Below are 27,527 nucleotides of genomic sequence, written 5' to 3' on the forward strand. Positions count from 1 at the left end.
ATCACCCAAGTGTTACTTTTGGCAATTCTAACCTGTCCCCACCATCAGCCCGCTGCCTACTATCACACCGTCATTGGCGATCCACTATCCATCCAAGTATGAAAGCGAGATACCTATGACGTCTTTTTATCAAATTGCTGTTTAATGAATATGTTTTGCTTATCTAGTCTTTTTGTTGTTCTCGCATAGTCAAACGAAAGGTGGTGATAACTTTAATAGGCAAAAGCATACATCAAATCTTGCATCCTTACACGATCATCGTAAGCTGTCCTTGGAATGAACAAAATGGACTTATAGCAGATGACCAGATCGCTAACACCTTTATTTCTCACATTCAAGGCGAATGTCTGATCCACTCATTTGACTTAGCTGAAATGTCCGTATAAGCTATGAATATGTCCTAATTCATCACTGAATCTCCGATGAAGGGCGCTTTTGACTAACCTTGATTGCAATTTATCCCCAACCCGTAGAATATGTCGTCCAATCATGAAAGATGGTCCAATGGTCCATATCCAGAACATGGGCAAGATAAACAAGAGAGGAGATCGGCACAGAGACCCTATGAATGGTACGACCAAGATCAAAGCAGCGGTCCATCTCGACAGTATGAACCATATTACCGGGAAAGCTCGTCACATGGGTATCGGAACTGGCCACAGTACGGCTATGATGATCAGATGTATGAGCAATATCAGCAGAATTATGGCGCAGCTAATGCACAATCAAGCACGTACAATGACGACTCCAGACATTCAAGTACTTCAGAACGAAGTAGAAATAGGCAGTCTGATGGAAGTGCTGGTACTAAAGGACCACCTCGTCGATCTGTGCCGTCATCTTCAAAATCTGTGCCATCATCTTCAAAAGCTTCTCAAGCACGTTGGCATCTTTCCAAAGAATTCCAAGCATTTGTTCGCAATTCAAGAACGGATACATTACTCCTTTTGGACGATTATTGCAGACCGTTGAGCGCTAGCAAAGAGATGTTCTCTTTCTTACAATCGTTGCCGAATTTGTCCGCTATTCAGAATCGTATTCGAGGTGTAATCACAGCTTCAAAGGATGGAAGATGGCTCGCACTTGTTGCGTGTCATGATGCAGATGTGGCGAAAGCTCTGGCAAATGAGATCAAGGATCACGCCAAAGATATCGAGGCCAAATTTGTCACCAATGAAGTTTTCAATTCTGTGGCTCAAGGACAGAAAGTGACCCTTGCAGAGGGATTACGAAAACGCTTCTCAGAAGAGGGTGTCTTGATAGACGAATGGTCTTCAACTGCAACCGTTAAGCCTGCAGCGGCAACATTGCCAGGGAAAGAAATCGATCATCAATTTGAATTACCCGGCAGTGTATCAAGAGACCATCGTAAGATCACATCTGCGAATCCTTCCTCCTATGCAAAGAAAGCAGCTTCGCATATCAGCAGGTGGAACGCTCAACAAGAAGAGATGCAGCGAAATGATGTCGTGGAGAGTAGTGCGATACCAGAGCCTCAACATGACAGCAACGATCCCTCAAATGACGTGCAGGTCTCGAAAGAGTTCAACTATCTGGATGAAGAGAAGAAAGCATGTTTACTTTGTCAAAGACAATTCAAAACGTTGGAAGTTCTAAAAAGGCATTCTATTGAATCGGAACTACACAAGAAAAATCTACAAGATCAAGATCGTTGTTCAGAAGGTCGAAAGCGGAAGATTGCTTCCATTCCTGCCCAAGATGTTGGATCCACTTCTTCTACAGGTATGAAGAAAGCAGGCTTTGCTCCCGTGCAGAGAGTCACCTCGAACGATCGGTATTCTGCAGCTTCTGAAGACAAGCCAACAGCAGAAAGCGGTATGGAATATCGTGATCGAGCTGCAGAAAGACGAATTGTTTTTGGTACCGAAGCAATCGCAAAAGCGAAAGCGATGGCGAAGAAGCGTCCTTACTCGGGCGAGTCAACGGTCAAGACGACACCCGCTTCCGAAGATGCTATTCCGGCTAAGTTAGACGAAACAAGTATTGGTGGCGCATTACTGGCCAAGATGGGCTGGACATCAGGCAAAGGATTGGGAATAGACGGAGAAGGGAGAATAGACCCGATCGTAACGCATGTATACACTCCCGGTGCAGGAATTGGTAGCGGAGGAAGCAACAAATCTGCACCTACCGTCGAAGAATATTCGAGCAGACATACAAAGTTCATTCAAGGAGATGCAGCATATCAAAGATCGGTTCGGATGCAAGAAAGATACAAGGAATGACAAAAAAAGCTAATTTACAGCTTTGCTTTGGCAGATGAATGCCCGTTTTGGAGGTAATCTTCAATTTTGTTCGCCCAAAATTCTTTTCCGAAATAATCGAACCAAAAGTGACCGAATTGATCAGTTTTTGGTTGCATATCCAATCGTTTTGCACTTTTGATACTCTTTGTAAAATAATCACTTTCGCTGTATTTTACCATTCTATCCAATTTGCCATGAATGATAAGAACAGGTAATGATTCCGAAATTTTGTGTAATTCTTCTCGTGTATCACGTCCTTGAATTGCCAACATTTGTGAACCGATAATACTTTGTGGCCTTCTAGTTGTAAGTGAAACTTTAACACGTTCTTCAAATGTTGATTTATTTTCACTTTGTTTCATCCAATTTTCATCGTATTGATAAGACATCAAAAATTCCGTTAATTCATCTTTCCATTTAGGATTCGTTCCTGCTTGTGAGAGAAAATGTTGTAAATCGCTTTGTTTCAAATCTCCTTTTGGTACTTTTGGCATGGTTGATGCTAAGATTGCTTTTTGGACATGGATGCCTTTGATTTCGATCCCTTCTTTTTGGGGTTTTGCTTCGGGTAGCAGCATCAATGCTTGTAAGATATGACCTCCCATTGACCATCCCAAGATGTTTACTTTGAGGAATTGACCTCCAAGTGCTTTCAGCAAGTCCAATACATCGTTTGCCTCTAAATCAAGTGTATGATCTGGTTCTTCTTCATCATCTTTTCTGTTTGCTAATCTTGATTCTCCGATTCCACGTCTATCATATACCAAAACAGTTCTCTTTTTTGCCAATTCTGTTGTTAGTGGTTGAAAATCTTCTTTTGTACTCGTCCAACCATTGATTAATACAATAGGAACGGTAGAAGAATGTTCACTTCCATGTATTTCATATCGAATCGTTGTTCCGTCTGGAAGTGATTGTGTTCCTTTTTTGACTGTCATTGTTCTTGAGTTCGAGAGGTGATGATGGTAATGAACACCGGTATAGAATAAGCGAAAAGTTGCCGATACTCCAATGTGGGGTGTTAGTGTGTGTGAATGCAAAGTCAATTGACGGAAAACGGAGTAATGTTCGCGTCGCGTTGCAGATGATGGAATATCTTCTTGTTTCATGAATGAGCCAACTTGTGTGTTACTTCTCATCCTCCATGCCGAAATGACGACAAGATGAGCATGGACGTAGATGAAGAGGTGGACATCAATGCAACAAAGGCAGATCCATCATCCTCGGTGACGGAGCATCTTCACAAGAACGGAAATCAGTCCATGGCGCCAGAGGAAGTTGACTCAAGACAAGCAAGTCAAGACACAAAATCAACTTCATGTTCTTTAATCTTTACCTTGCAAGGTCATAAAAAGAGCGTTTCCTCCCTTGCAATCTCTCCAGATGGAACAGAAATCGTTTCAAGCGGTGCAGATGGATTGTTAAAGATTTGGTCTCTTGCAACAGGATCATTACGAGCAACACTAGATGCACAAGAACAAATCGAACCTTCATCTTCCACACAACGACAAGGAATCAGTGATGTAGCCTGGAGTTCTGATGGAAAGTACATCGTATGCGGAGGTGATGATAAGCTTGTCAGGGTATGGCATGCAAAACGATTGGAACTATTATGTGAATTTGAAGGTCACACATCTTTCATCTTTTGTGTTGCATTCAATCCAAATACAACTTTGGCAGTTTCAGGAAGCTTTGACGAAAGCGTTCGAATGTGGGATTTACAGAAAAAACGTTGTCATCGTACGATCGCCGCTCATTCAGAAGCCGTTACAGGAGTTGCGTTCAATCGAGATGGTTCAATCTTGGCAAGTTGCAGTTATGATGGTTTGATAAGGTTATGGGACGCATTCACAGGTCAATGTTTGAAGACTTTAGTACACGGAGAAGCAATGCCGATAGGACATGTAGTATTTTCGCCGAATGGTTTTCAATTACTTGCTACTTCTTTGGATAACTCTATCAGACTTTGGGACATGGCAAACGGTCGTGTTCTTAAAACTTATGTTGGTCATCAAAACGCAAAGTTTGCTCTCAAATCTGCATTCACAGCTTGGAACACGTCTGACTCAAACTCAGATCTACCTTGCTTCGTAGTTGCAGGAAGTGAAGATCAAAAGGTCTATCTGTGGGATCTGCAAGGCAAGCAAGTCGAACATACACTTCAAAGTCATCGTGATGTCGTATTGTGCATTGCGGCACATCCTTCAAAGCCAATCATTGCTTCTGCAAGTCTTGATCGAGATCCGTGCATCAAAGTATGGCATCTCAAGTCGACATAATCAACCAGCATTTTCTTTCGCGGCAATCATGCCTGTTTCTAATTATTTGTACTGTGTATGTTTGGCTATAATTACAAAATGTATAATAAGATCAAAGATTGTTATAGAACCTCCTTTTTCGTCTGAACGTTCCTTGCAGGTGTAACTTCGATCACATCGGTATACCTGCGAATCAAATTGTTCAACGTTGAGCCTGCACAAAGGGCGATCAGTGTTGATGTGAAGATGATCACATTGTACGGCATGCTAAAATCGGGAACTGCTACCTCGACCAGAGCTGGGTCGGTGTATAATTGTGTACCGTCTTCCAGTGTGAGAATCGCAGGTGGAATATCGAAACCACGATGTGCATCTGGTGGATGTTCTGCGTATCGTAAAAATGCTTTATCGTATTCGAACGTGAGACGCACAGTGCTCAAGGGTGGAATGCGTAAGTCTACCTCCAAATGCGTTGGTCTTGCTCTTGGTAGCGAAGGCGTATAATTGAACGATTGAACTGCAGGCAACTTCAAATCATCCGAGAACAAGACGATCTGATCGTCTTTCTCGTCAACCTCTTCTGAGATATGCTCTTGTATCGTATGAAGGTATACTTTGATGAACCATGGCAAAATCTCTGTGTACTTTATCCGCCTCTCCTTTGCTTGTTCCAAATTTGTAATGGTAAGCTGAACGATTCCACTTTCTTGTCCATATCCAGAAAAGACGCGAGAAGTGGTAAGCTTTTGTGCAGGATAGGCAGTAGGATATGCGAAATATTGTTCGAGGGGCCATGTCATCTCGACATTGAGATCTTTGGATGATCGAGTATCAAATGTATACGATCCACGTTTGCGTAATTGAACAGCAAATCGTTTCGCTTTGGCTAAAAGTTTGTCCATATCCGACAAGTTCTCATCATCATCGATATCTTGCGATTCACCAGGTGACATGACAATCGGCCATACACGAAACTCTGTATCTTCGTTTTGGTCAATGATCTCTGATGCTTGTAGCTTTGGCGTCAGCACCTTGATCGAACTATCGCGAATCAAAGGGCAGGATTGCTTAAGTGTTGTGCCAAAAAGCTTTTCCAATGACCAATCTCGTTTGCCTTTTACGCCTGCGGCAATAGCAGGTGAAAAGACGGCTTGAACGTTAATACGAACTTTCCATTGATCATGTGTGCGGACGAGATGTAGCGTCATTCCATGAAAGTCTGAGTAAAAGAATCGATGTGGTTTGAGTAAACTTGCCAAGCCTGCCATTGTTTTGCATGGTAATAGTTTGAGCAAAGTCGATAAGTTCTCCGTACAAATAGCTTCCGAAGACAGCATTGCATGCAGACTGACAAACTCTCCCGATCCTGTTTCTGATTTGAATGGAATCACTGTTAGTTTCTCATCCAGAGCGTCCAACGAAGCACAGAAAAGACCTGCCATGTTTGCTGTTAACGTTCGCCAGTTCCGCAATGCTGCTTCGGGTATGGCAGATTGATTGTTGAAGTGTGATGAATCGGAGGATGCAAGAGTATGATCATTCTTCAATTTTGCCTTCACTTCTGCTCCGATGCCCACCATTTCTTCTTCGTTTGGTATTCCCCATTTTGTATAATCCCATTTGCCTGCATTTATAGCAAGGTGAATCTCATCTGCATTGCTGCTCTGTGCAAGATGGATCAGAGATCGTGGAACGAATGAATAGATCGGCACATTGCCTTCGTACTCCTTGTCTGTCGGTTTATCGCCGTTCAAGGGTGATTCCAGATCGAATTTGAATACTGTATGCACTCGGCCATCTTGTAGAGGTCGAATTGTGAGCGATTCATCGAATATCGAATTGGCCGGAGAAGATGCAGCTGGTGATGCACATATGCTGATGCAGAGCAAGATCAGGAATGCTGCCAATCCTGCCAGCCTTGAAAACGATATCATACTTCTCATCTCGTTGTGACCATGCTGTGTAGCGTTATGATAGATGATTGACTTCCTTCTGAAGAAAACGTTCTGTTGATGCGGTAGGATGCCCGCCTGCCAAAAGTCGCGTCTCCTAGTCTACGCGTGAAGGTCAAAGCGTCGATCCAAGCATGGCCGTCTCCCGATCGGATTGCTCCATGTAGATTCATGGTGTCGGTGAATATTCTTTCATTCGTTTGATCGGTGTGTTCGTGATAACACTTCTATAAAGTAGCTCCATCCTTTGATGTAGACTCTTTTAGCATCTTTTGATGGAATTCATTAAGCCCTGAAGTACGAAAATGAATAAAATATCTTTTTTACTCGTTTAAAATCTAAGAACGAGAGGCGTAACAAGAATGAGATACTTTGTTATGCAACACTTTTACAGAATCAGATCTCAGAATCAGTGTGAGAGTATTCTAAAGCAGGAGATCTGATTTGCTATAGATTTGTTATAATCTTACTCTATTTCTTGTCGTCAAATAAGCAATGCTTTCAGAAAAAAATTGGTTTTATCATAGTCTAATCTGAAGTGTCAGTCTTCTGGCACACAAAGACCTCAAGACGAGGGTTTGTAAGTGGATACAGATCAATATATCGAATAATTGATAGGCAAATCATAAAAATGTTTTATTGATGGTATAACTACATACAAGTACAAAATGAACAACAATAAATAAATCTCCGAAATAAAGAATATCAAAAACACAGAGATACGCATCATTGACGGAAATCATATCAAACAAAACAGCCCGAGCGTGCAATGATACTATGAGTCTGTTTTCTCACACTCATCGACGAATAGGAGATTTGGTGATACAATGGATCAGACAAGTGAGTAGACAGATGATTACATAATCACGCTGTTACGTTTTGTAGTCTCCAGGCACTGCTTTCTGATTGATAATAATAAATTAGTGAGGTAGAGAAAAAGTGGGTAAAATTTACATGTGATATGAGACTATTTATATCCGACATATGGGCTAATTTGGGCACCAAAACTGTGGTTCGTCAGCCTTTGTGGCGAATCAGGCGTTAAGGCGTGATACGGCGTGATACGGCGTGATACGGCAAGTGACGCCTGTACACGTGCCAGGCGTACCGTATACGTCATATCCCAACACACGCATGGTCAACCTGGGAAAAAATTTTATCAATCCGGCAATCTCCCTCCATTCATTCATTCATCTAGCCTGAGAAATATTGTTTTAGATCTCGCATACTTTTCTCACAGAATCTTTCCCAGGAAACGTTGATTGACATTTGCACTCTTTTGATTAGTAAAGACGGAAATGCAAGAGATAAGAATTCGGAAAAATAGAAAGCACGCAACTGATGGGTATATTTTGCAAATTTCCGTTTCCGTTTGGCCGTCTTTAAATCTTCTTGGCCGTACGAATAAAACAAGAAAACTTGCATATGTGCTTATATAACATCTGCAGCTTATATCATGCAATGGCTTGCTCTTCGTCATAACTTGCTCTTTATCATAATCTTATCGTCCTCAGCTTTAATTTAATCCCTTGTAAGCAATTGATGCAAAACCCGGTAAATGCCTCTACCGAAGTGCCAAGCAAGGACCTTCAAGTGTGGTCTCGTGCTTAATCTGCACGCGCATTCAGTTGTCATGAATTTGAATCACCGATCTCCACGGAGAATTAAGGCATATACGCGCGGAAAGAGTGAATGATTTGCTGCCTATCCACGGCCTCTACTTATTCACAGAGGGGATTAGACTTGTTCGGAGAAAAAAAAAGAGACTATGCAAGAAATTTAATCAATTTGAAAACGGAGTACACAGCTGGGGTAACCGTTTATCAAAATTACACTAAAAATGTATGTGGCGCGTTTCATTGTTTTTTCAAGCACCCGCTCGGCTTGTGTGCCTTTTTGATAATTACGGTGATGACAGGCTTCCAAAGAGTGCCTTGCACCTGCATAAAGACAAAAAAGCAACCTTCCTTCACCTTTTTCACACGGAGGAGAAAGAACAAAGAAGAGAAGTATTGTACTACTAGCCTAGACTTCTTCTCTCAAAAAGAGGATCATTGGATAACCCGTATTATGCACATCAATGTCTCATATGTAAGCCCACGCGGCTTTGTGCTTTACTTTACACCGAAATGTCATTGATTAATCGGCGAATGGAAGGGAAATTAACTCATGTCCGAGTCCCAGTTAAGAAAGAAGCCAAAAAGATGTTTATTTTTATTCTCCTGCTGCCTGCAAGTAATACACACCCAATCAATCACTTCAATTGATTGCCGCTGATTTGCTGGCTAGTTGACTGGCTTGAGCATCGGGCACGGATGGGGTTCAGATAAGGTGTGTTGTCCCTTTTTTCATTTTCTTTTTGTTTTTGTCTCCGATGATCTCGATTGAGGAAGTGTAATTGAAAACAAAACTTTTCGCACGACAAACAAAAGTAGCAACTTTACTTGCTATTTGCATTTACTCTTTTTACCTTCCCATACGCTTGGATCTCATCTTTCATCATCATTTATTCAAGCACGGCTCTTTCGACTTTGATTGCGATCGGGCTCAGATCGCTCCAAGCTTCATTTGACATACATTAATAATACCCCGGACTTAAGCTCCGTTATAACGTTGGCAAAGTAGCAATACCACACACATTAGAGCATCGCATCGGAGCTCCATCGTATATGCACACAAGAGTGAACGAAAAGCATTCATTTGGTTCGGGATTGGTACGATGAATGCTGCCAAGTAAGAGCATACGTCCACTTCAAAGAAAAGAAAGAAGGAAAAGATCTCTCTTGTCTTTGGATGTGTATAACTTTGCATGATGAAGTTGCAAGCCTCACCGCCAAGCGAAGTCAGTGAAGCGAACAATTCAGCCCAAGCACATTATACATCAGCTGAGATGAATCAACAACAGTCAAATCGAAAATATGACGAGCAGCTTTCTAATCGTGAATCAACGGCGTACAAACAGCAGAATCTTGGAAGTTCTTCGACGGGGCCAGTTGCTTCATCATCATCCTTGGCACAATCACATTCATATACACCTCTCATTCAACAATCCGAAAAAGACGATGATCATCCGTTTACGCCACCTTCTCCATATAATCGATCAGCCGACAAACAAACATTTTCACCTTCTCTTCATCATCAAGGTCAATATATGCGTCAAATTAGCGGACCAAATGATGAGCGGAGAATGTATGCAAATGACTCCTCTTTTCTGAAAAAATATTCGGAGCCGCCAAAAGACCATAAAAATGCAAATTTTGCCGATCAATACGAAAGTGGAAGGCTGAATAAGTCGAGTGAGTTCATTCATAGGGAAAAAGATTCAAAAACAGCGACAGTACAGTCGCAGGATGAAGGCAGACCCCAAGACGGAAATATGAGCGGTGACCGCGATGAAGCGGATCCACACAAACAAATACGGCGACAGAAATATCAATTTAGCTATAGCAAAAGCGATAATTTACCAGAAGACATGGCAGTTGATCAGTTTACAGAACGGCCGGAGAGTAAGAGATCGCATATTGAAACGAAATTATACAAGAGCAAAAGCCGGGATGATCATAATAGCAGGTATAACGAAACGGTGAATAATGACGTTGGTAGTGGAAATGAGACTGTGCGCAATATAAACGATCGTGCGACGGATTCATTTCGATTTCACTCACCGCCTCATCAGTTTTACAGTCAGTATGAACGCCAAGGCCAGCAAGACTTCAAGCTTCTTCATAGGGAAAATCGTTCGGAACTGTCACAATTTAAAGTCCATCATTCACCCGCTTCCAACTTTGCAAGACGTCAAATTCCTCCTTTTGACTATCAAGTAGGAAGGAATTTAGGATCATCAAAGTTTGGTGATATGGCTACAAAGGAGGATCAAAATGATGAAGAGGATTCAACGTCATCGTCTGTACAACAGCAAAACAATACAAAAATTCAGCGGAATTCTTTCGGTTCTTCAAGTAGCTTAAGCGAGTTTCGAAGTGATCAATTGACGCGCAACAATGAGAGCGAAGTCAACAAATCAAGGCCGATCAACGTGCCAAAATTGTCTTCATCAGCAGATCAGACTAGTCAACAACAACATTCAGGCCGAACTGCTTCGTTCATGTCATCACTCATGCGTGCAGCAAGAAGCCCTGATCCACAAACGCCCACTATTGTCAATAGCCCGATGAGCATACATTCAATCATTGGAGGTCGTTCTTCTAGCCCGGTCAATAGTAATAACGAACGAAGGACAAGGAAACGAAGGACTTCATCTGTTCAAGAGCCCTTGCAAGGATCAGCATTAGAGTCTGCCTTTAGAGCGCGAAGTTCTCCTCGTTTGTCAGATTTTCCACAAAGAAGCTCTATGCCAATTTCAAGATCGATGCATTCCGATACGGAGTCATATAGCCAAAATAGAGCGGACCCTTCTCGACCATCTTTTCAACCTTTTGAGACGCTCAGAAATGACACTTTTGGCGATCGAAGGGGTGTACGACAAAGTATGCCCGGTGTGACATTCAATCCTAGCTCTGGTGCTGTTCAGAGAAATGCGGATGAAGCACAACGGTACAGCCAATCAGACCACCGCACACATCCAATTGATACGACCTTTCGCTACCTTGGTGCCGGTCGATCTTCCGCTTCACCTATGTCGGCATATAACTTGAGCGGGTCGCAAAGTGAGGGTGAGCGAATAATCACGGATCAAGGTGGCAATATTTCTTACATTTCGAGATCTTACGCTCCAGTACCTTCTTTCGATCAGCAGAATTATCATCGAAGCATAGATCATCATCGATCCCTTACTGATTCTTCCCATGGAAGTCGTTCAGCAGAGCCTATTGCATCATATTCCGCACGATCGCCAGTAGAAAAGAGACAATCGAGTGAAGGAAGCAGTTTACAGTATCCGAGAAAGACTAACGAAAATGCACAGGCTGTCGATCCTATGCAATGGAGTACGGAAATGAAATCAAGAGCCATAAATGAGCAAAAGCGATGGTCTTTCACTGCTATGCCCGATAAAAGAAGACAAGTAAAACAAAGCGTATGGGACGCTCGCATACATCTTCGAACAGCCTCTTCCTATTGGCCTCCTATGGCAAGTAATGTGACCACGATTCGATGCATGTATGCCAATATCGCACAAAAGAGTTATGGCAGTGAAAAGCGTTTTCTTTGTCCACCTCCTTCGGTGAAGATAAATGGCCCTCTTCGTCCTTGCAAATGGATAAGCATGCGAGTCATCTCGGGAGATTCAGTCACTCCGAGCGTTGGAATGATTTCTGCAAGCGCTCATTCAGGCAGCAGTCAAAGCTCACACGGTAAGGCAGGCTCAGCAAGTTCTGCTGTTATAGCAACTGGAGGCGGAGAAGAAGCGGCACTTCTTGATCTGAACGGAGAAGCAAAGTTTGGTAAATTGCACGTAGGAAGCGTTTCAGATGCAACAAACAAAGTTTTTCGATTGCAAGTTAATCTTCTCAGAGCAGATTTGCCAGGTGATGAAGGTAAAGCAGCTTTACGTAATATGCAAGATGGCTCGAGTCCTTTGCAATTGCCATTTAATGCATGGTCAACGTTTCATTCGGCTCCAATCAATGTGATCTCAAAACCTGCCAGAAAGTCGGTTCGAACTCGGGCCGCCTCTCCTGCAATTGCAAGTGGTTCAGTGGTCTGTCTTTACAATCGATTGAACTCACAAACAGTTCGAACAAAGTATCTAGGTGTGGAAACAGGTGCGATCGAAGATGTTGCTCAAGTTGAAGTTGCTCGCAGGCTTGTCGCTCGACAAGATGGCTGGGAAGGATTTTCAATCGAATTATTGGCACGTCCCGTAAATGATCCGGCGATTGCTAGAGCCAATTCAAAAGGCTATCAAACTGACGATTGGGGAATAACGTACGGTAGCATAGTTTGTTTGCGTGATGTGAACACGAAATTATGTTCTGATCCAATGTTGATTTGCAAAGTGGATAAAGGGAAAGTTGAATTGTCAGGCATCTTTGGCAACAAGACAGGACAATTGGCAAGATTTCAAATCACATCAAAGCATCGAGAAGAAGCTCGTCAGATTTTGTTCGGTGGTTCTCGTGGTGAAATCTCGACCTTGAACGATACATCTTCATCTTCACAGCACTCGACAAGAGAGAAAGCATCGGGGATGCCCAGTCTCTCGTCTCTAACCGGCTCAGGCGGTCAAGATCCTGGCAGTATGGCATTTGACGGTCAATTTGATAGCTCCAGTCCTGAAATCAGTACCGTCGCAGGCGGTCCTGTGATTCAGATGCAGAAGGTCACATTGATGCACATCACTCCTTTGCCCAGTCGTGATTCACCTGATATCGTGGAGTGCAATCTATCTTCAGCTCGATCTTATCTTTGTTCTACGGTGAATGAGAATGCGGAGAATGAAGCAAGCCTGGCAGCCATTGCAAGATCACAAGCACGTCTACGATCTCGCTCACATGCTGTGAGACAAGGTCAATTAGGTTTGCCTATGGAAGTGCTAGAACCTCAAGCAAGTCCTACTGTTCCAAAAGGAGACTATAAGGGCAACAGCCCAACGCGAAGCTTGCAAAGTGGTTCTTCTCCGACAAATGCTTCCAATGCATCAGTCGGTGCTATGCACGACTACATCCATTCTTTGCAATCTCAACCTGCCCCTGTTGGATTTGCACGACCACCAGCTCTTGTGAACAGTTCATCACAAGTCAATAATCAAAATCAGATTGATCTGTTGGAAGATCAATTCTGTTGGACAATTGTAACAATTTCGTGTACGGAAGTGTCTTACATCGAAGCAAATGCCGTCTCTCCCGAGATTGCGGATGTTAAAGGACGATTAAACATCAAGCCCAAAGTACAATCTGAACCCAGAAGTCCTCACGTACCTCTGGCGCCTTTGCCAATCACGCCGTACCCATGCTTTGCTGCTCTTCCATCGTACGACTCACGCTCTCATTCGCTGGCAGCAACAATTCACGACTATCTCTATGCAGATGATTTGGATGCAGCAAGATCGATTCCCAATACCGTTTCCGCCGTTCATGCACTTTCCAAAAAGGCAGCTCATGAAGTCTGGTTAGGACATTCGGAACCTTTGCAAACCCATGCTTCTTCTGCTGGACCGCATATGTCGGATGTTACGATCAAATTACCAGGAATGGAAGAATTGATGAGTTTGCATATTGAATTTCATGCAAACCCACACGATGAAAGATTCATTCAAAAATTGAAAGCTGAAGGAACATCTTTGATCAAATTACCAATCGTTTTTGTACGTGTTGCACAAGGTGTTTCATTCCCTTCTGGTCATTGGCTTTTGGCCGAGTTTGGGTCAAATCAACATATGGGCAATCCTGCTCGCAGTCCGTATGACCCAATGGCGTGGACTATTCGTATCATTTAAGCAAAGCACACAATAATTGCAAGAATATAAAACAAGACTTGTATATCAAATCGATTCCTACAGTATAAACAGTGCAAAAGTCAATAATTCAGCATCATCACATGCGTCCTCTTCGTTAACAACTTTCACCTCATCTTTTCTGCCCTTGCCTCTTCACCTTCATACATAGTATTTTACTTTATCAAACCGTCTCGCTAATTCGCATTACTCATGTACGTACGCATTTGCAACCTCTAATAGAAAATTCAAATTTCTCAAATTCAGTATGTCTGAGATTTAAACAAAGGAAGCATAAAGACAAATATCCAGAAATGAACAAACGAACGTCACCTTCTCGCTTTATCCGAATTTGATATGCCCTACCCGAACCTAACTTTGCCGTACTAGAAAGTGAAACAGATTGACAATTATTTTATCACTATACATGTTCTAGACTTTTATGCATGTGGTCAGGTTTTAGTGATAAAGGTAAGGGTGCATAAAATCAGTTAAGTGGCGAACAACAAAAGGAATATTTCGGTTGTTTAACGGACAAAAGTATGGTAATTAAAAACAACCTGCATAAATTGCTTCTTGCTACTGGAAAACGGGAATGGAAATTAAATTTGGCGGAACCGAGTTTAAAAAAGAAGAAAAAAAGAGTTTTTAGCGCCAATTAATTGAGAGAAAACCCGATTGGGAGACAATGTGCCTTTGTCTCACCTTTTTTCATTCAAACAAGCCACAAACAAATTTTAAAATCACATCTCGTGCGTAGCCGAGGCTAAGGAAAGAGGCAAAGTGATGACATAATACAAATTTTCGTTGCTTGCATGTGCTCTCTTGAAAACATTGACAGTTCAGTCACACTCACGCGAAGATGCAGGTACGGTAGGGTGTAATCACATCACGCACAAATCACACACACACAGACACATTTTTCTGAATGCTATTCAAAGGAGAACATACAAGAAGTTACTTACATAATCTGTTATTAGTCTTTGTGAGTGACCAAAGTTGTGCTAAGCTTGATAATTACGGACCTACATTGCTGATTTCAAATGATTTTCGGCCTACACAGTATGAAGCTATGTACGGAGAAGGGGCGTGCAACATTTCGATCAAAAGAGCATCTTTTCCTTCGAGAGCTATCTTCAGATCACACAAGCTATCACATCTTGAATGCAGGTACGATAAATGAAAGGATTCAATCAGAATATCCCGTTTGGCACATGTGACCCTTTTCTTCTTGCCTATCAGCGTCTCGGGAATGTAAGAAGTTCTCGATCACATGTTTGATTGCGCCCCGATCTTTTTCTCCGTAATCTTTATCGGAATTATGTTGATTTGACAATAGGCAATCGATCATGAGCTGTGATGGTTATAAACGATCAAAAAGAAAGCCGAAGCTGTGTAGTCCCTGCATTTCGGCGTAATGGGGATGAATGTGCCGGTGATTTAAAATAAGGAAGATGCCGTATTCAAAAAGTGCTCCTACCATTCTCTTGGTTATTTTTATTCGCCGTTTTTGCCGGGAGGGTGTGCGTGTGACTATGTCGTGTGCACAATGGCGCAGCACGCAGCACAGCAAATGTGATTTTAACAAATGTGCTCTTAGCTTGAAGCACGGAAAATTCTGCAATGTGCGTTTATTGTTATGTTTGTTGTGTTTGATTTAGCGTGTTTAGTATGCATTGCAGATCTTAGCTTAATAAAATCACATTTTGCTCTAATGTGATATGATTGAAATACAACACATCTAAAGAGCAACCCATGCCAGTGGCCCGCAAAAGCGTCGCTCCCGGTTGTCCGGGATGTTTCGGCGGCCGAGGATAATCCTCAAGCTGCAGGCTAGAGGTAAGATTTGTAAAGGGGCAAGTAATGTATTATGAGAACTTTCTAGTCTGCAATGCTTCCAGAAGCGTTCGTAAAGACACATGATGAACAACTTCCTCACAAAGGGAATTCTCTAGAGATCACTGCTAGTGAAATTCGTTTGAAACTTTTATCATAAATTTAATTTATGCGAAGAAATTAAAATTTATCGGAAATTGATAAGATTTCCTTTCAATGTAACCAAAAGAAAGGGAACACAAAAATTCATTCTAAAAATAAATGCCAACGTCAAAAACGAGAATTGTTGATGTGATTGAACAAAAGGATTCAACACTTACGCTAGACTTTTGACGCGCGCTAAGTGTAAAAGCACACCCGCGCGTCAGGTACCCAAGCTAGCCTTGCATGTTCATACAAAAAGCACACTGAACAAAAGGACTGGATAAACAAAAAGATGAGATTGCATGCATGTGATTGTGATTGTATGCAGGTAAGATCTGCAACAAGACCTCTCTCTCACAATTGTAATCGGGATGCAAAGCAGTCTTGTTTTTTTCTTTTTCTTTGCATAAATCACATACGACCCTGCCTTTGTTACGATTGCATCTTTTAGCATCAATTGGTGAATTGAATGGCTGTGAAATGAGCGCTTAGCGCCTCAAATCCCTATCCAAGTGGCTTTCTTTAATGATTGTGTTTGATCGGAAATTTAACTAATTTAGCATGTCAAATTGAAAGGAAATCATTTCCAATTCTAGGCCGAAGTCAACGCACAGACTTGGCACGGGATCGGAGCATTATGTGGTACACAGACCTCTTTTGGAAGAGTCTTTGTAAAAGATCATATCAAAAGCCAAGACCACTTCAGCCGGCCGTCATTACTTGCTCTCATCTTTTGTACTTTATGTTCTCCCCAGATTTGTATTTGTTTTGATCATCGTATGCATTCGATCCTTCTGATAGTGTGAACATTGGATGGGAAAGAGTGAGGAAGAAATGCAGGTTGTTTGCATCTTGCATGTGCAAATCTGCAAGTAATATGCACGCGACGTGTGGTGATAAACATCAAACACAATCAAACAAAGTATCGATCATTGACAGCGTTTATTCTTGTATTTCCGATAATCGGTTCCTTTCTTTTCTTGAAGTCAATGACGTCTCTTTCACTTTCAAAATCCATGTATCTTGATCAAAAAACAAACAAAACCAACTTATTTCTGATGAATATATGCACCATGCAATCTAGAGACGCATGCACATGTATGTAGGACAACGTACGCCCGGGAGACTAAAAAAGGAGGAAAAGCAGAAGCAAAAGAAGATTATCCTGTATGTATGCACCTTGTAAGCACATCACTTTGGCCAAAAAACTCTTCTTGAGAAGAAAATGCCGAGGATTTTTTGATGCAATCACGCACAGACAAAGAATCAAAAGCCTTTCATTTTATCAGCAATTGCCGCTTTTATGATACGGGCTGGCTTAATTCCCGCTACTCCACCAAACAAAAAGACAGTCAGGATTACCGGGATAGCGTTGCATCTGGGTGTATTTCGGCTGAGATTGTTTTATTTTGGACCACTGATGCATAGAATAAGGTGCATATGATGATGGAACTAAAGAGAGAGAGAGAGGGTGATTGACATGCGCATTAGCCACTACTACCTTTCTTTCATTTTTTGTCTGGCCGCACGAGTGGAAAAAAGGTGTGCTGCATGAAATCATTTTTGTGTGACTTTGCAATTCGCAGGGCGTAGAAACAGGAAGAGCACATCTTTCCCTGTCGATCACAAACGGAAAAAGAAGATTTCTTGCTTGCTTGCACAGATTATCAGCCGCAAACAGATTGACGGCAGGGATACTTTCTGTTACTCGTTGGCATTGAATCATCAACATTGACACAACCATCAATCTTTCATCCTTTACACCTTCATCTCTCTTTCTTTCAAGACAAAAAGACAATCACTTTACGAAACGGACAATCAACACTTTCAACCGACGAGGACAGCATACAACCGCCAACAACCAAAAGTATTCGACTCATCTTCTTCGACGTACGACTATCTCTTCGCGAGTAACGATTTTCTATTTACGACTAGACAGATTACCGTTTGTCATCAATACCGTAAGTGTCGCTGTGTTGAAAGCATATATCGATTACCGGAGAGGAAGAATGAAGCCAATCGAACAAGATTATCAGATGTTGGGTCAACGGGATCGCCGTACTTCTTCAAAGACTTCTTTTTGAGCTTCCACTTCCTTCAATCGAATCAGATGGAGGTTTGAGAGGTAGAATTGAAACAGATGTCAAACCAAGAGTCATTCAATGATCCCACCCCATCAACACGTGCTGTCGATCGCATACACAGGCTATATCATATGCATATGTCCTAATGGCTTGAAATGCGCTTTCAATGCCAACCCAAACAGGATCTTCAGCATCTTTGGCCCTTGCATTTCATTATTCAGAGCTTTGAGATATCTCAATCGATAGCATCAGCTTTGAAGAACATTTGCATTTGCTGCTTTGAACTGTACGCGCTGCTCGTGTTACAGAATCCGTCGGCCGGGTAACTGAAAATCAAAGGGCGCTAATACACCGCGGCGTATTGGTGCATCTTTTTGACATTGTCGCACGACTTCATCTTAGAAATGCTTACTAACGCTTTCTCTTTATCTCTTCTTTCCTCTCCTTCCTGCTTTGACGATCATTTCTCCTTTGCGCCACTAATGGAACCCCCTGCACGATGTTTCTTCTGTTTGATCATTGAACGGGTGCATTTTTATGGTAATGTCCGCGTTTCTCCTTTACCCCTTGCTCACGCACGCCTTCGGAAAACACTGATGTTTTGCACATTCCAAAAAACAAACCAAACCAACACTTCCAACACTTTTCTTTTTTGCATTACGCGTTGACGCGTTGACTTGCGCTGCGCCTTGGCAACACTTTCAATTCATACTATGGCTGGCACGGGCATGCATATCATCTGCGTACCTGGAATTTCTATTAAAATGACCTTGCTGCAATTCTGCCCGATTGGCATGCGCATTTCAATCAAAACCCCCGCGCGTTTACTTCTTTTGGGTATATCGATCCTCTCTGGCCTCCCCCTTGACTGCCACCGATTTGGATTATCCGAAAATAATACGCCGCAATGGACCAATGGTACGGTCATATCATTCACCATGCATTTATCATCTTCGCCTGCATACAAACACAATCGCCATGCATGCAAAATATCCTTTGGACATACAGAAGGATTGCCGAAAAAAAGAACAATAACAAAAAGTTGTGAGTATGTGACTTTAAGAAAAGGATGTTTTTGTTTTGATTGCAATTTCTCAGGGGTTGTGGCAGGCAGGCAAGCAGGTACAGATGATACATCACCGAGTACAATACTGACACTTCTCCTTCTCCTCCTACCTCTTAACGCAATGATCTGCATGCCTCCAGATCTGGACGTGTGGCGCTGTATTAACCTTGCACCAATTCACAGTCAATCTTCACACACAAGTAGTATACCTTGATCACCGCAGGCATCTTATCCCCCTTGCCTCTATCCATTGCACAACATTGATCAACAGTCGGTCATTAGGAAGCCACACAGACAGGCAAAAGATCACTTTCTTTGCTGCAACAACTTCGGACAAATCAAAGCTAGCTTCCATTGGCAGAACGGACAGATCTTGTGCATCAAAAGGCTTTTTGATCAATCACTTTAGTACATGCAATTTACACACAAGGGTTGCCATAACGTCATTGACATACCGTTCATTCGCAATTTGTGCTGCTAATTTACCCTTTTTGAACAAGCGGAACCGCGAACCACTGTTGTGATCAAGGCAAAACCAACAGACTGCTTTACCGCCATTTCACCGCCGGACTCTTTCCTATAGCAGAGGTACGTACTTTGGCTCACATTCTTTATACAATCAATGGATGGACATATGTGTTCTTTGGCGTATGGATAGCTGTACGTGCCATCGGAATATGCGTGCGTATGGAATATCACATTTCCATTACGCCCACTCACACAAATACAAGCACATACCAAACGCACATACCTGAACCAGTGCCACTATGCCTAACCTGCATATCCCTACTGTTGGATATATGGAATACATCGGTTAGGCTTGCAAGCCAATCAATCAACTAGGCGAAACGTCAAGATCGACAGGGTTGAAACTCCTGTGATCTTGTACGGCTGGAAGGTATGGGCTAAACGTTCCATACATTTGAACCAGATATTATACATAAACCAATCGGATCTTGTTGGCTAACGATTCTTTCTTTCCTTTCTCCATCACCATCATTGCATCGACTTGACCTCTCTATCATCTTCCCCCTTTCCCCTTTCATTATATCTTATCGATATATAATCCACTTTCGTTTTCACTCACGTTACCGATCATCAACCATCAACGTTATCACATTCATTTCTAATCCAACAACGCTTAATCGACTTTCATTCACATTCATTCATCCCTTTCTTAACATTACCTGAAACGATTTCAATCCAACAGAGAATACATTACAAAAATCATTCATCATGCCAGCCGTACCTTCATCATCAAACTCAAACGCTCGTCGTAACTCCTTTTATGGACGCAACCGTGCAAGTTCTTCTGGATCTTCTTCCTCAACTTCCTCTCACGGTCAAAACGTCTTTCACTCTACATCCTCTTCTTCCGGTAGCGCAAGCACTTCCAAAACTACCTCTTCAGCACAACGTTCCTCTTCACCACTTTCCAAGAAACAAGCAGCAATCGCAGCAGCAGCAAATGCAGCTTCAAAGCGATTGTTGGTCAACACAAATTCAGGAATGAACAACAACACCGCTTCATCCTCCGACAGCAAATCAAATGCCAAAAAGGTACACAGTGAATCTCTTCGCTCAGAGACTCAACAAGGCGGACGTTCATACCTCGATGAACCTGAATACCATGATGAGGTATTGAAACATATGCACTTTATGGAAGAAGAGACTACAGCTTGCGTTGATTTGATGGACGCTCAACCAGAACTACGTTGGTACATGCGCCCTTATTTGGTTGACTTCATTGTTGAAATTCATCAAACATTCCGTCTTCGATCAGAGACTTTGTTCTTGACAATGAACATCGTTGATCGTTACGTGTCAAAAAGAATCGTCTACAAGCGTCATTACCAATTGGTCGGTTGTGCAGCACTTTTGATCGCTGCTAAATTCGAAGATGCAAAGGACAAAGTTCCTCTCGTTTCTGAATTGGCACAAATGTGCTGCAACGCATACGATGAAACCGCCTTTGTTCAGATGGAAGGTCATGTCTTATCCACAATCGGATGGACACTTGGTTTCCCAACGCCAGAAGCATGGCTACGGTTATCATGTGCCATGACAAGAGAAAATGCAGAAGAAGAAGCTTTGTTCACGGTCAACTCAACAAACTTGGACTCAAGAACACTCAACATGGCACGTTTCTTGCTCGAAGTGACTTTGTTCACCCGTGACTTTATCGGATTGACACCAAGCAACCTCACTGCAGGCTGTTTATTGTTGGCACGTATCATTGCTAACAATGGTCAAAACAAGCGCGCTCTCACCTCCGTTGCCTCTCCAAAAGCCATTCAAGCTGCTCAAATTGTTGATGCTTACTTGATCGAACATGCTCACCAGCTAAGTGAGATTCTGGTCAAGAAGTACAGCTTTAGCCATTTCGGATGTGCATCAACAGCCATCGTTCAATGGTACATCACCTTTGTTGCTCAACGCGATGCTCAAAGAAGCATCTTGGGACAAGCAAACGTTTCACCTTTGCTGCCAGCCGTTTGCTTTACAGCAAGCGCACAAACTGTTGCAACTGCAGCTGCCACCACATCTTCACAATCTGTCGGCTCTGTTGGCATGACAAAATCATCCTCTTCTTCATCCTTTAGCACTCCTCGTCGAAGTGCAGAAGACATGCAAGACGATGATGAAGATGATGAAGAACGCATTGATGATGATAATATCTCCATGCGATCTCGTTCTACCACTCCATCATCTGTGATCTCCACACCAAGTCAAATGTCTACGGACGGAGAAGATGATGATGATGAGGACGAAGATGAAGATCATTCTCGTGATGAAGAAGATGAAGAAAGTGACATGCCAGTCACACCTCTTTCATTGAATTCTCTTCATGACCCTTTGGTTGCAACAGAAGCAAAGGAGAACAATGCAAATGCAAAAGTGAACAATTCAAATGCAAACAAAACTGCCGATCAACATTTACAGCCACGCGATGAACGTCGTGCATTATCATTAAGTCAACAAGACAATCGATTGTTGCTCGCTTGATTCAAATTTCGCAAAACAACAAAAGCAAACTTTTTTTTTCAGCACACATACCCGCTAACCATTGGAAGGCAAAAAATCATCAAAAATTGGAGGAGCATTTTCTTCGTGTTTGTATTCACACAATCTCGTTGTCTCTTTTTTTCTTTTTCATCAATGTACTCTATGGATTTCATCATCAATAATTTCAAACATGGATTACGATCCACTTTTCCTTTTCTTTAACGAACTTTCATCATCATTCAAAGCACATACTTCTTTTCCCCTTTCTTTCATACATACTTCTGTCCTCATAATCATCGTATGTCATATAATCTGCAATTCACTACATTTCTCATTCTAACCATTGACTGTGACCTGAATGATCAAGACGTTTGCATTGCATTATACTACATATAGTGTACATTGTCTAATCTTTACTTCCGATAAAAGGTACGAAGCATGGCACGTTTGCCTTGTATTTGGCATACTTTTTGTCGCCCTTCATCTTTTTGTCCATATTTCTCTCCAAGATTGGCACGCCTGATAGATAACGAATGAGAGCATATTCGAACAAAGGACTCAAGATGGGTGCAATGATGGCAAGGTTTGCATACGTGCCACCCAAATAAGTACGTACGGGTTGATGTGAAAAAGTCAAAGAAGCCAAAGTTGCCAATCCGGTCCAAAGTGTAATCTCGCCGAAGTAATTTGGATGTCTACTCCAACTCCAAACGCCGGATGAAATGAATTGTTCTTCATGTTTCTTTTCTTCTTTCTCTTTTCTCCATTGAGATTTTTGACGATCAGCAACGATTTCGAACAATAAGCCAGACGTCCAAATCGTAAGAGCCAGTGCATCCGTTGCACCTAATTCAGGTTGTAAATTAGCAGGTAAAGCGTTGATCATATAAACAGGCAAAGCAGTCAAGGAAATCCAAACGGCTTGCATGAACCATGCAAATGAGAATGTGATAGGATTGGTTTTGATTTCATCAAATCTTGCATCACGTCCTTGTTGACGAATACGTTGGAACAAGAAAGAACCTAACCTTACGCCCCAAAACAAGACACATGCTGATGCGATCCATTGACGTGGATGTCGTTGAAGCCAGAGGGATGAAGTGTCTACACGTTGGTATAAATCGTGTGCACTGTTCGCCGATGAAACGTTGATGAGTAAGCTTGACAATTTTGACTTGATGAATCCAAAAGCGGTGCTCGCTGCATCTGATCCTGATTGATTAGTGAGTGTTGGTCGAGAAGGTGCCCGATAAAGTGAGAATAAAGTAGTGGTTAAAAATCCCAATGAACCACACAAATCATAATACCTCTCCGTTTGCAAAGGTACAAATATGGATGCAGGAATCAATTGACCAACAAAGGCAAAAGCCAAGGTTTTCATCAATCCCACACTGATCACCATGTTGATAATTGCTTTGTGATGGTGGTGAGAGTTGTACATTTTGAGCGGATGCAATGAATTGTCAGCTTTGCTTACGGTGTGGAGAATACCATCCAACTTTACATAATCTTCCGTGAATGCCTTCTAGACCGGATGCGGTAGCGGTGCGGGAGGAAGTAGAGCTAAAGCAGCGCACAGCCTCAAAACACGTTCTCACACTCCACACCTGCTCAAAAGACCTTCGCATACATCATTCTTTCATTCTCCGAACGGAAACATCATCACCATCACAAAAATGGATCCTCCTGTGATGTTGTACAACTTAGGGCTCTCTTCAACTGACCTCGAAGATCTTATGAAGGAGATCAGAAGTACATCATACATTGATGAAGTCGAGAGTGGAGAAGGACCGAGAGAAGAATCACCGCTGTACAATGAAATCGTACCGGCAAAAGAGGTACCAAAAGATACATCAATCGAATCTCTTTTGAAACACGCAGGGAATCCTAGTGTGCTGGCAATTGCAGATGGGAAGAAGGATGGCGTTTTGATCGTTGAAGTGAAACCTGATGGAAAAAGAAACGAGCTACGTGTAGCACCAAAGGATGTTATTGAAGTTTCATGCAACTGTCGTATTGCCAATATGGATCTGTTAGAGGTGAGTATAGGAAGGAGCGAGGATGTATGCTTATGAGATTGACCATTCTTCCCTTCCCAGTTCAAAGCCATGGCAGACAAGACAGGTAGCAATGTATATGACTCTAAAAGGTAATCAATGCATCCATGAATGCTTCCCATGACTTTTTGTTATATTAGCGGTCGGCCTAGAAAGCTTCTTCGAAAATGAGAAAAGAAACGGCAGCGTGTGTGTGTAATGCCAAAGTGTTGGTCTTAATTAAGCGCTAAAAATATAACCGTGTAATGTGGCACTTGAGCACACTTGAACACAAAAAAGTTGGAAGATGTGTTTGAAATTTAAGACTTGCTGGGCGCAATTGCACACTCATTTTACTATGCGCCATTTTATCACTGCTTTTGCCTTTCGTTTGTTCGTGCTGTCAATCAACTTTATCCTCTCTTTCACCATCATCTGAGCCGACGTAGAAAGATTTCTTATCAAAGACATCTATTTAGGTCGAGTTGCTCTATCACGCGAACCTCATACCAAACTGACTTTGTGTTTCTATAATGTCATCAACGTCCTCCCCTCGTCCCGTAGTTCGGCCACGTCCGGCTGCAGGCACAACTGCAACAACGGCAAGACCAGCTCCTGGCACTGCGGCTAGAACAACAACAGCTGGTACAACAGCCAGAACATCGACAACGGGAACAACAGCTACTCGTCCTGTTGCCGCCAGATCATCTGTCACACCAGGTACAACTGCAACAGCTCGAACTGCAGCTCCTGGTACAGCTACTACAACCCGACCTGCTGTTCGTCCTGCTAGCGGAGCGACTGCCACCACTCGTACAGCTTCAACCGTTCGACCTGGCACAACACCTACAAAGGCAACAACTGCAACGGTCAGAAGCCCAACAACGGCAGGCGTAAGAAGTCCAACGGGCGCCAGCGCTACATCCAATCTACGTTCTTCCATTTCTTCAGCTACAGGCACAACTCCTCGTCCACGTACTTCCGTTGCAGCAAGCACTCCTGCCAGAACTGGTGCAGGAGTTGCAGCAACACCAAGAACAAGTACAGCTACTGCATCTTCTGTTCGCTCGCCTTCTTCAGCTTCGACAACGGGTACAAATGGCGCAAGTGCAGGTGGAATCAAGAAGCCAATCTCTACAGCAGAATTGCAGGAACGTAATAAGAAGCTCAAAGCTGAATTGGAGGAAACAAAGCAAAAGCTGGAAGAAGCAGTAAAAGCGAATCAAGAGAAAGATGAAGAGATCGAAAAAAGCAAGAATGCCGGAGAAGCAGCAACAAATGGCGAGAACGGCGATGCTGCTCCAAAGGACACCACCGAAAATGGAGCAGAAGAGAAATTGACAGAAGCACAAGAAAAGATCAAAGAGCTGGAAGAACAATTGACCAACGTCAAACTTGCAGAAGGTGATAATGCATCTTCTACTGAAGATCTTTCAAAGGCACAAGCAAGAATTGCTGAATTGGAAGATGAGATCAGCGGTCTCAAGGAGGGTCAAAATGCATCGAACAAGGTTTCAGAAGACCTTGCAGAAACGCAGGCTAAGCTTAAGGACCTTAAAGCTCAGCTGGAAGTCTCTCAAAAACAAAACGGAGAAGATGACTCAAAACATGCGTCCGCTTTGGGCGATCTACAAAACAGCGTGAAAGAGGTGGAAGCCAAATTAGCGCAAGCTCTTGAGGATGTCAAACAGAAGGATCTGGCTATCAAGGCAAAGACTGATGAATTCGAAAACTTGAAAGCCCAACACGCTTCTCAAGGATCATCAATCGAAGAAGCAAATGCAAAGACGGCAGCATTGCAAAGCAAAGCAGACGAAGCCACTGCTCTCAAAGCTGAACTAGAGAAGTTGAAAGCCGAACATGCAACAACACGCAAAGGGCTCGAAGATGCTGCAAAGAGCTCAGAAGCAGCTAGCGGCAAGACCGCTACAGAATTAGCAGAAGCCCAATCTTTGATCAAAGATCTGCAAGAGCAATTGACCGCATCCAAGAAAACATCAAGTGAAGGTGATGCAAAGCAAGCCAGCGAATTGGCCGCTGCTCAAAAGGCTGCCAAGGACGCTGAGGAGAAGTTAAGCAAATTGCAAAAGGCACAAGAGGAAGCTGCAGCCAAAGACAAAGAAGCTCTTACTGCAGCTCAAAGCAAGGTTGCAGCTCTTGAGAACGATTTGAAGGCCGCGACATCAAAGATCAGTGAGGCATCCAAAAATGCAGCCGAGTTAAAGTCAGCACAAGAAGAGATCCGATTGTTGGAGCAACGTCTTGATGCTTCTGAGAAAGAGCATAACGACGCAGTCTCACAAGCAGCTGCTAAAGCCGAAAAACTTGACAAGGAATTGGGACTGAAAAAGACAGAAGCGGAAGAAGCATCTTCTAAACATTCAAAAGAACTCAGTGCCGTACAAGAAAAGGTCAAAGCAGCAGAAAGTCAATTGGAAGCATTGAAGAAGGAGCAAAGCTCTGCGGGAAGCGCACAAAGCGAACAACTAGCCAAAGCCCAAGCGACTATCAAAACACTTGAAGCCGAGGTTGCCAAATTGAAAGAGAGCAACACTTCCAGCAATGACAAACAAGCTACAGCCTTGAAGGAATCTCAAGCCAAAGTCAAAGAATTAGAATCTGAGCTGCGTCAAGCTGAGGAGGATACAAAGGAACAAAAAGAAGCGAACAAAAGAACCCAAATGGAACTGACCGAAATGTTTGCCACCCTCCGTAACGATAACGAGACATTAAAAGCTAAATTAGCAGAAGCTGAGAAGAACGCCAAAGAAGCCAAGCCCTCAGAAGAGCATCAGAAGAAGATTGATGAGCTCGAAAATCAATTGAAAAACGCAAAGAGTAATGGCGATTCTTCTGCTGAAGTTGCAGCGATCCAGAAAAAGATGAATCAGCTGGAAGAATCACATGCAACAGATATCTCAAAATTGATGAAAGAGCATGACGAAGAACGTTTGAAGACTTCGGCTCGAATTAAAGAGCTTGAAGTACTAGCCAGTCGTGTTAAGGAACTTGAACAAGAATTGGCTGATGCACAATTTGCATTGCAAGAGACTCAAAAGACATTTGCGACGCAATTGGCAGAAATCGAAGAACGTGCAAAGAATCAAGCTACACCATCTGGCGTACCTGGATCGGAAGGAGTTTTGGTGAGTTGATTTAGGTATGAGTTTGAAAGAACGATAAACTAATGTAGAGCAGTAATGTTTTACAGAGTTCCCGAAGCGGCAATCAGACATTCAATTCCGAATTAGAGGAAATGCATTCTGCACATAACGAGAAAATGCAAGCCCGTCTGCAGGAGAGCAAACAGGTTATAGGAGATCTGGAGAGAAAGTTGAAAGCTGCCCAAGAAACACAAGCTGCTCGTACAACGAAGGAAGAACAAACTAATGGTGCTGCTTGAGGATCGAAATTTTTCAGCAACGGCCTACTTAATATATAATTCAGAAGATAATATCTTTCATTTGATATACCCGTTCATTTTT

At 42.6% G+C, this 27,527-nt stretch overlaps 9 protein-coding genes across 9 annotated transcripts; 6 read left to right on the forward strand and 3 right to left on the reverse strand.

Moving 5' to 3' along the window:
* Positions 1–47: 47 nt before the first annotated feature.
* Positions 48–2,704, forward strand: FA14DRAFT_162063 (uncharacterized protein). Its single transcript, XM_025499411.1, has 2 exons — positions 48–376; positions 474–2,704. The coding sequence occupies exon 2, from the start codon at positions 477–479 to the stop codon at positions 2,244–2,246; it is 1,770 nt and encodes a 589-aa protein (XP_025353078.1). The 5' UTR covers positions 48–376; positions 474–476; the 3' UTR covers positions 2,247–2,704.
* On the reverse strand, positions 2,254–3,280 carry FA14DRAFT_77600 (alpha/beta-hydrolase). Its single transcript, XM_025502868.1, has one exon. It carries the CDS (start codon positions 3,203–3,205, stop codon positions 2,261–2,263), a length of 945 nt encoding a protein of 314 aa, XP_025353079.1. The 5' UTR covers positions 3,206–3,280; the 3' UTR covers positions 2,254–2,260.
* A 107-nt stretch (positions 3,281–3,387) lies between these two features.
* Positions 3,388–4,658, forward strand: FA14DRAFT_162064 (will die slowly-like protein). Its single transcript, XM_025499412.1, has one exon. It carries the CDS (start codon positions 3,431–3,433, stop codon positions 4,544–4,546), a length of 1,116 nt encoding a protein of 371 aa, XP_025353080.1. The 5' UTR covers positions 3,388–3,430; the 3' UTR covers positions 4,547–4,658.
* On the reverse strand, positions 4,569–6,498 carry FA14DRAFT_162065 (Gpi16 subunit, GPI transamidase component). The gene has a single exon (XM_025499413.1). It carries the CDS (start codon positions 6,466–6,468, stop codon positions 4,648–4,650), a length of 1,821 nt encoding a protein of 606 aa, XP_025353081.1. The 5' UTR covers positions 6,469–6,498; the 3' UTR covers positions 4,569–4,647.
* Positions 6,499–9,201: 2,703 nt separating this feature from the next.
* FA14DRAFT_185697 (uncharacterized protein) lies at positions 9,202–14,108 on the forward strand. Its single transcript, XM_025501473.1, has one exon. The coding sequence runs from the start codon at positions 9,287–9,289 to the stop codon at positions 13,871–13,873; it is 4,587 nt and encodes a 1,528-aa protein (XP_025353082.1). The 5' UTR covers positions 9,202–9,286; the 3' UTR covers positions 13,874–14,108.
* Positions 14,109–20,509: 6,401 nt separating this feature from the next.
* On the forward strand, positions 20,510–21,418 carry FA14DRAFT_126313 (uncharacterized protein; the record flags this gene model as incomplete). Its single annotated transcript, XM_025496739.1, has 1 exon — positions 20,510–21,418. A coding segment is annotated over one exon (909 nt), but the record flags the coding sequence as incomplete, so codon positions are not given.
* A 935-nt stretch (positions 21,419–22,353) lies between these two features.
* On the reverse strand, positions 22,354–23,444 carry FA14DRAFT_162067 (DUF1295-domain-containing protein). Its single transcript, XM_025499414.1, has one exon. It carries the CDS (start codon positions 23,406–23,408, stop codon positions 22,413–22,415), a length of 996 nt encoding a protein of 331 aa, XP_025353084.1. The 5' UTR covers positions 23,409–23,444; the 3' UTR covers positions 22,354–22,412.
* Positions 23,445–23,682: 238 nt separating this feature from the next.
* On the forward strand, positions 23,683–24,276 carry FA14DRAFT_174463 (uncharacterized protein; the record flags this gene model as incomplete). Its single annotated transcript, XM_025500540.1, has 2 exons — positions 23,683–24,045; positions 24,106–24,276. 2 exons carry the CDS (start codon positions 23,683–23,685, stop codon positions 24,157–24,159), a joined length of 417 nt encoding a protein of 138 aa, XP_025353085.1. The 3' UTR covers positions 24,160–24,276.
* Positions 24,277–26,468: 2,192 nt separating this feature from the next.
* FA14DRAFT_77683 (uncharacterized protein) lies at positions 26,469–27,314 on the forward strand. Its single transcript, XM_025502869.1, has one exon. It carries the CDS (start codon positions 26,724–26,726, stop codon positions 27,195–27,197), a length of 474 nt encoding a protein of 157 aa, XP_025353086.1. The 5' UTR covers positions 26,469–26,723; the 3' UTR covers positions 27,198–27,314.
* Positions 27,315–27,527: the final 213 nt, after the last annotated feature.

The sequence above is a fragment of the Meira miltonrushii genome (genome assembly GCF_003144205.1).
Source record: "Meira miltonrushii strain MCA 3882 unplaced genomic scaffold FA14scaffold_4, whole genome shotgun sequence".
Classification (NCBI taxonomy): domain Eukaryota; kingdom Fungi; phylum Basidiomycota; class Exobasidiomycetes; order Exobasidiales; family Brachybasidiaceae; genus Meira; species Meira miltonrushii.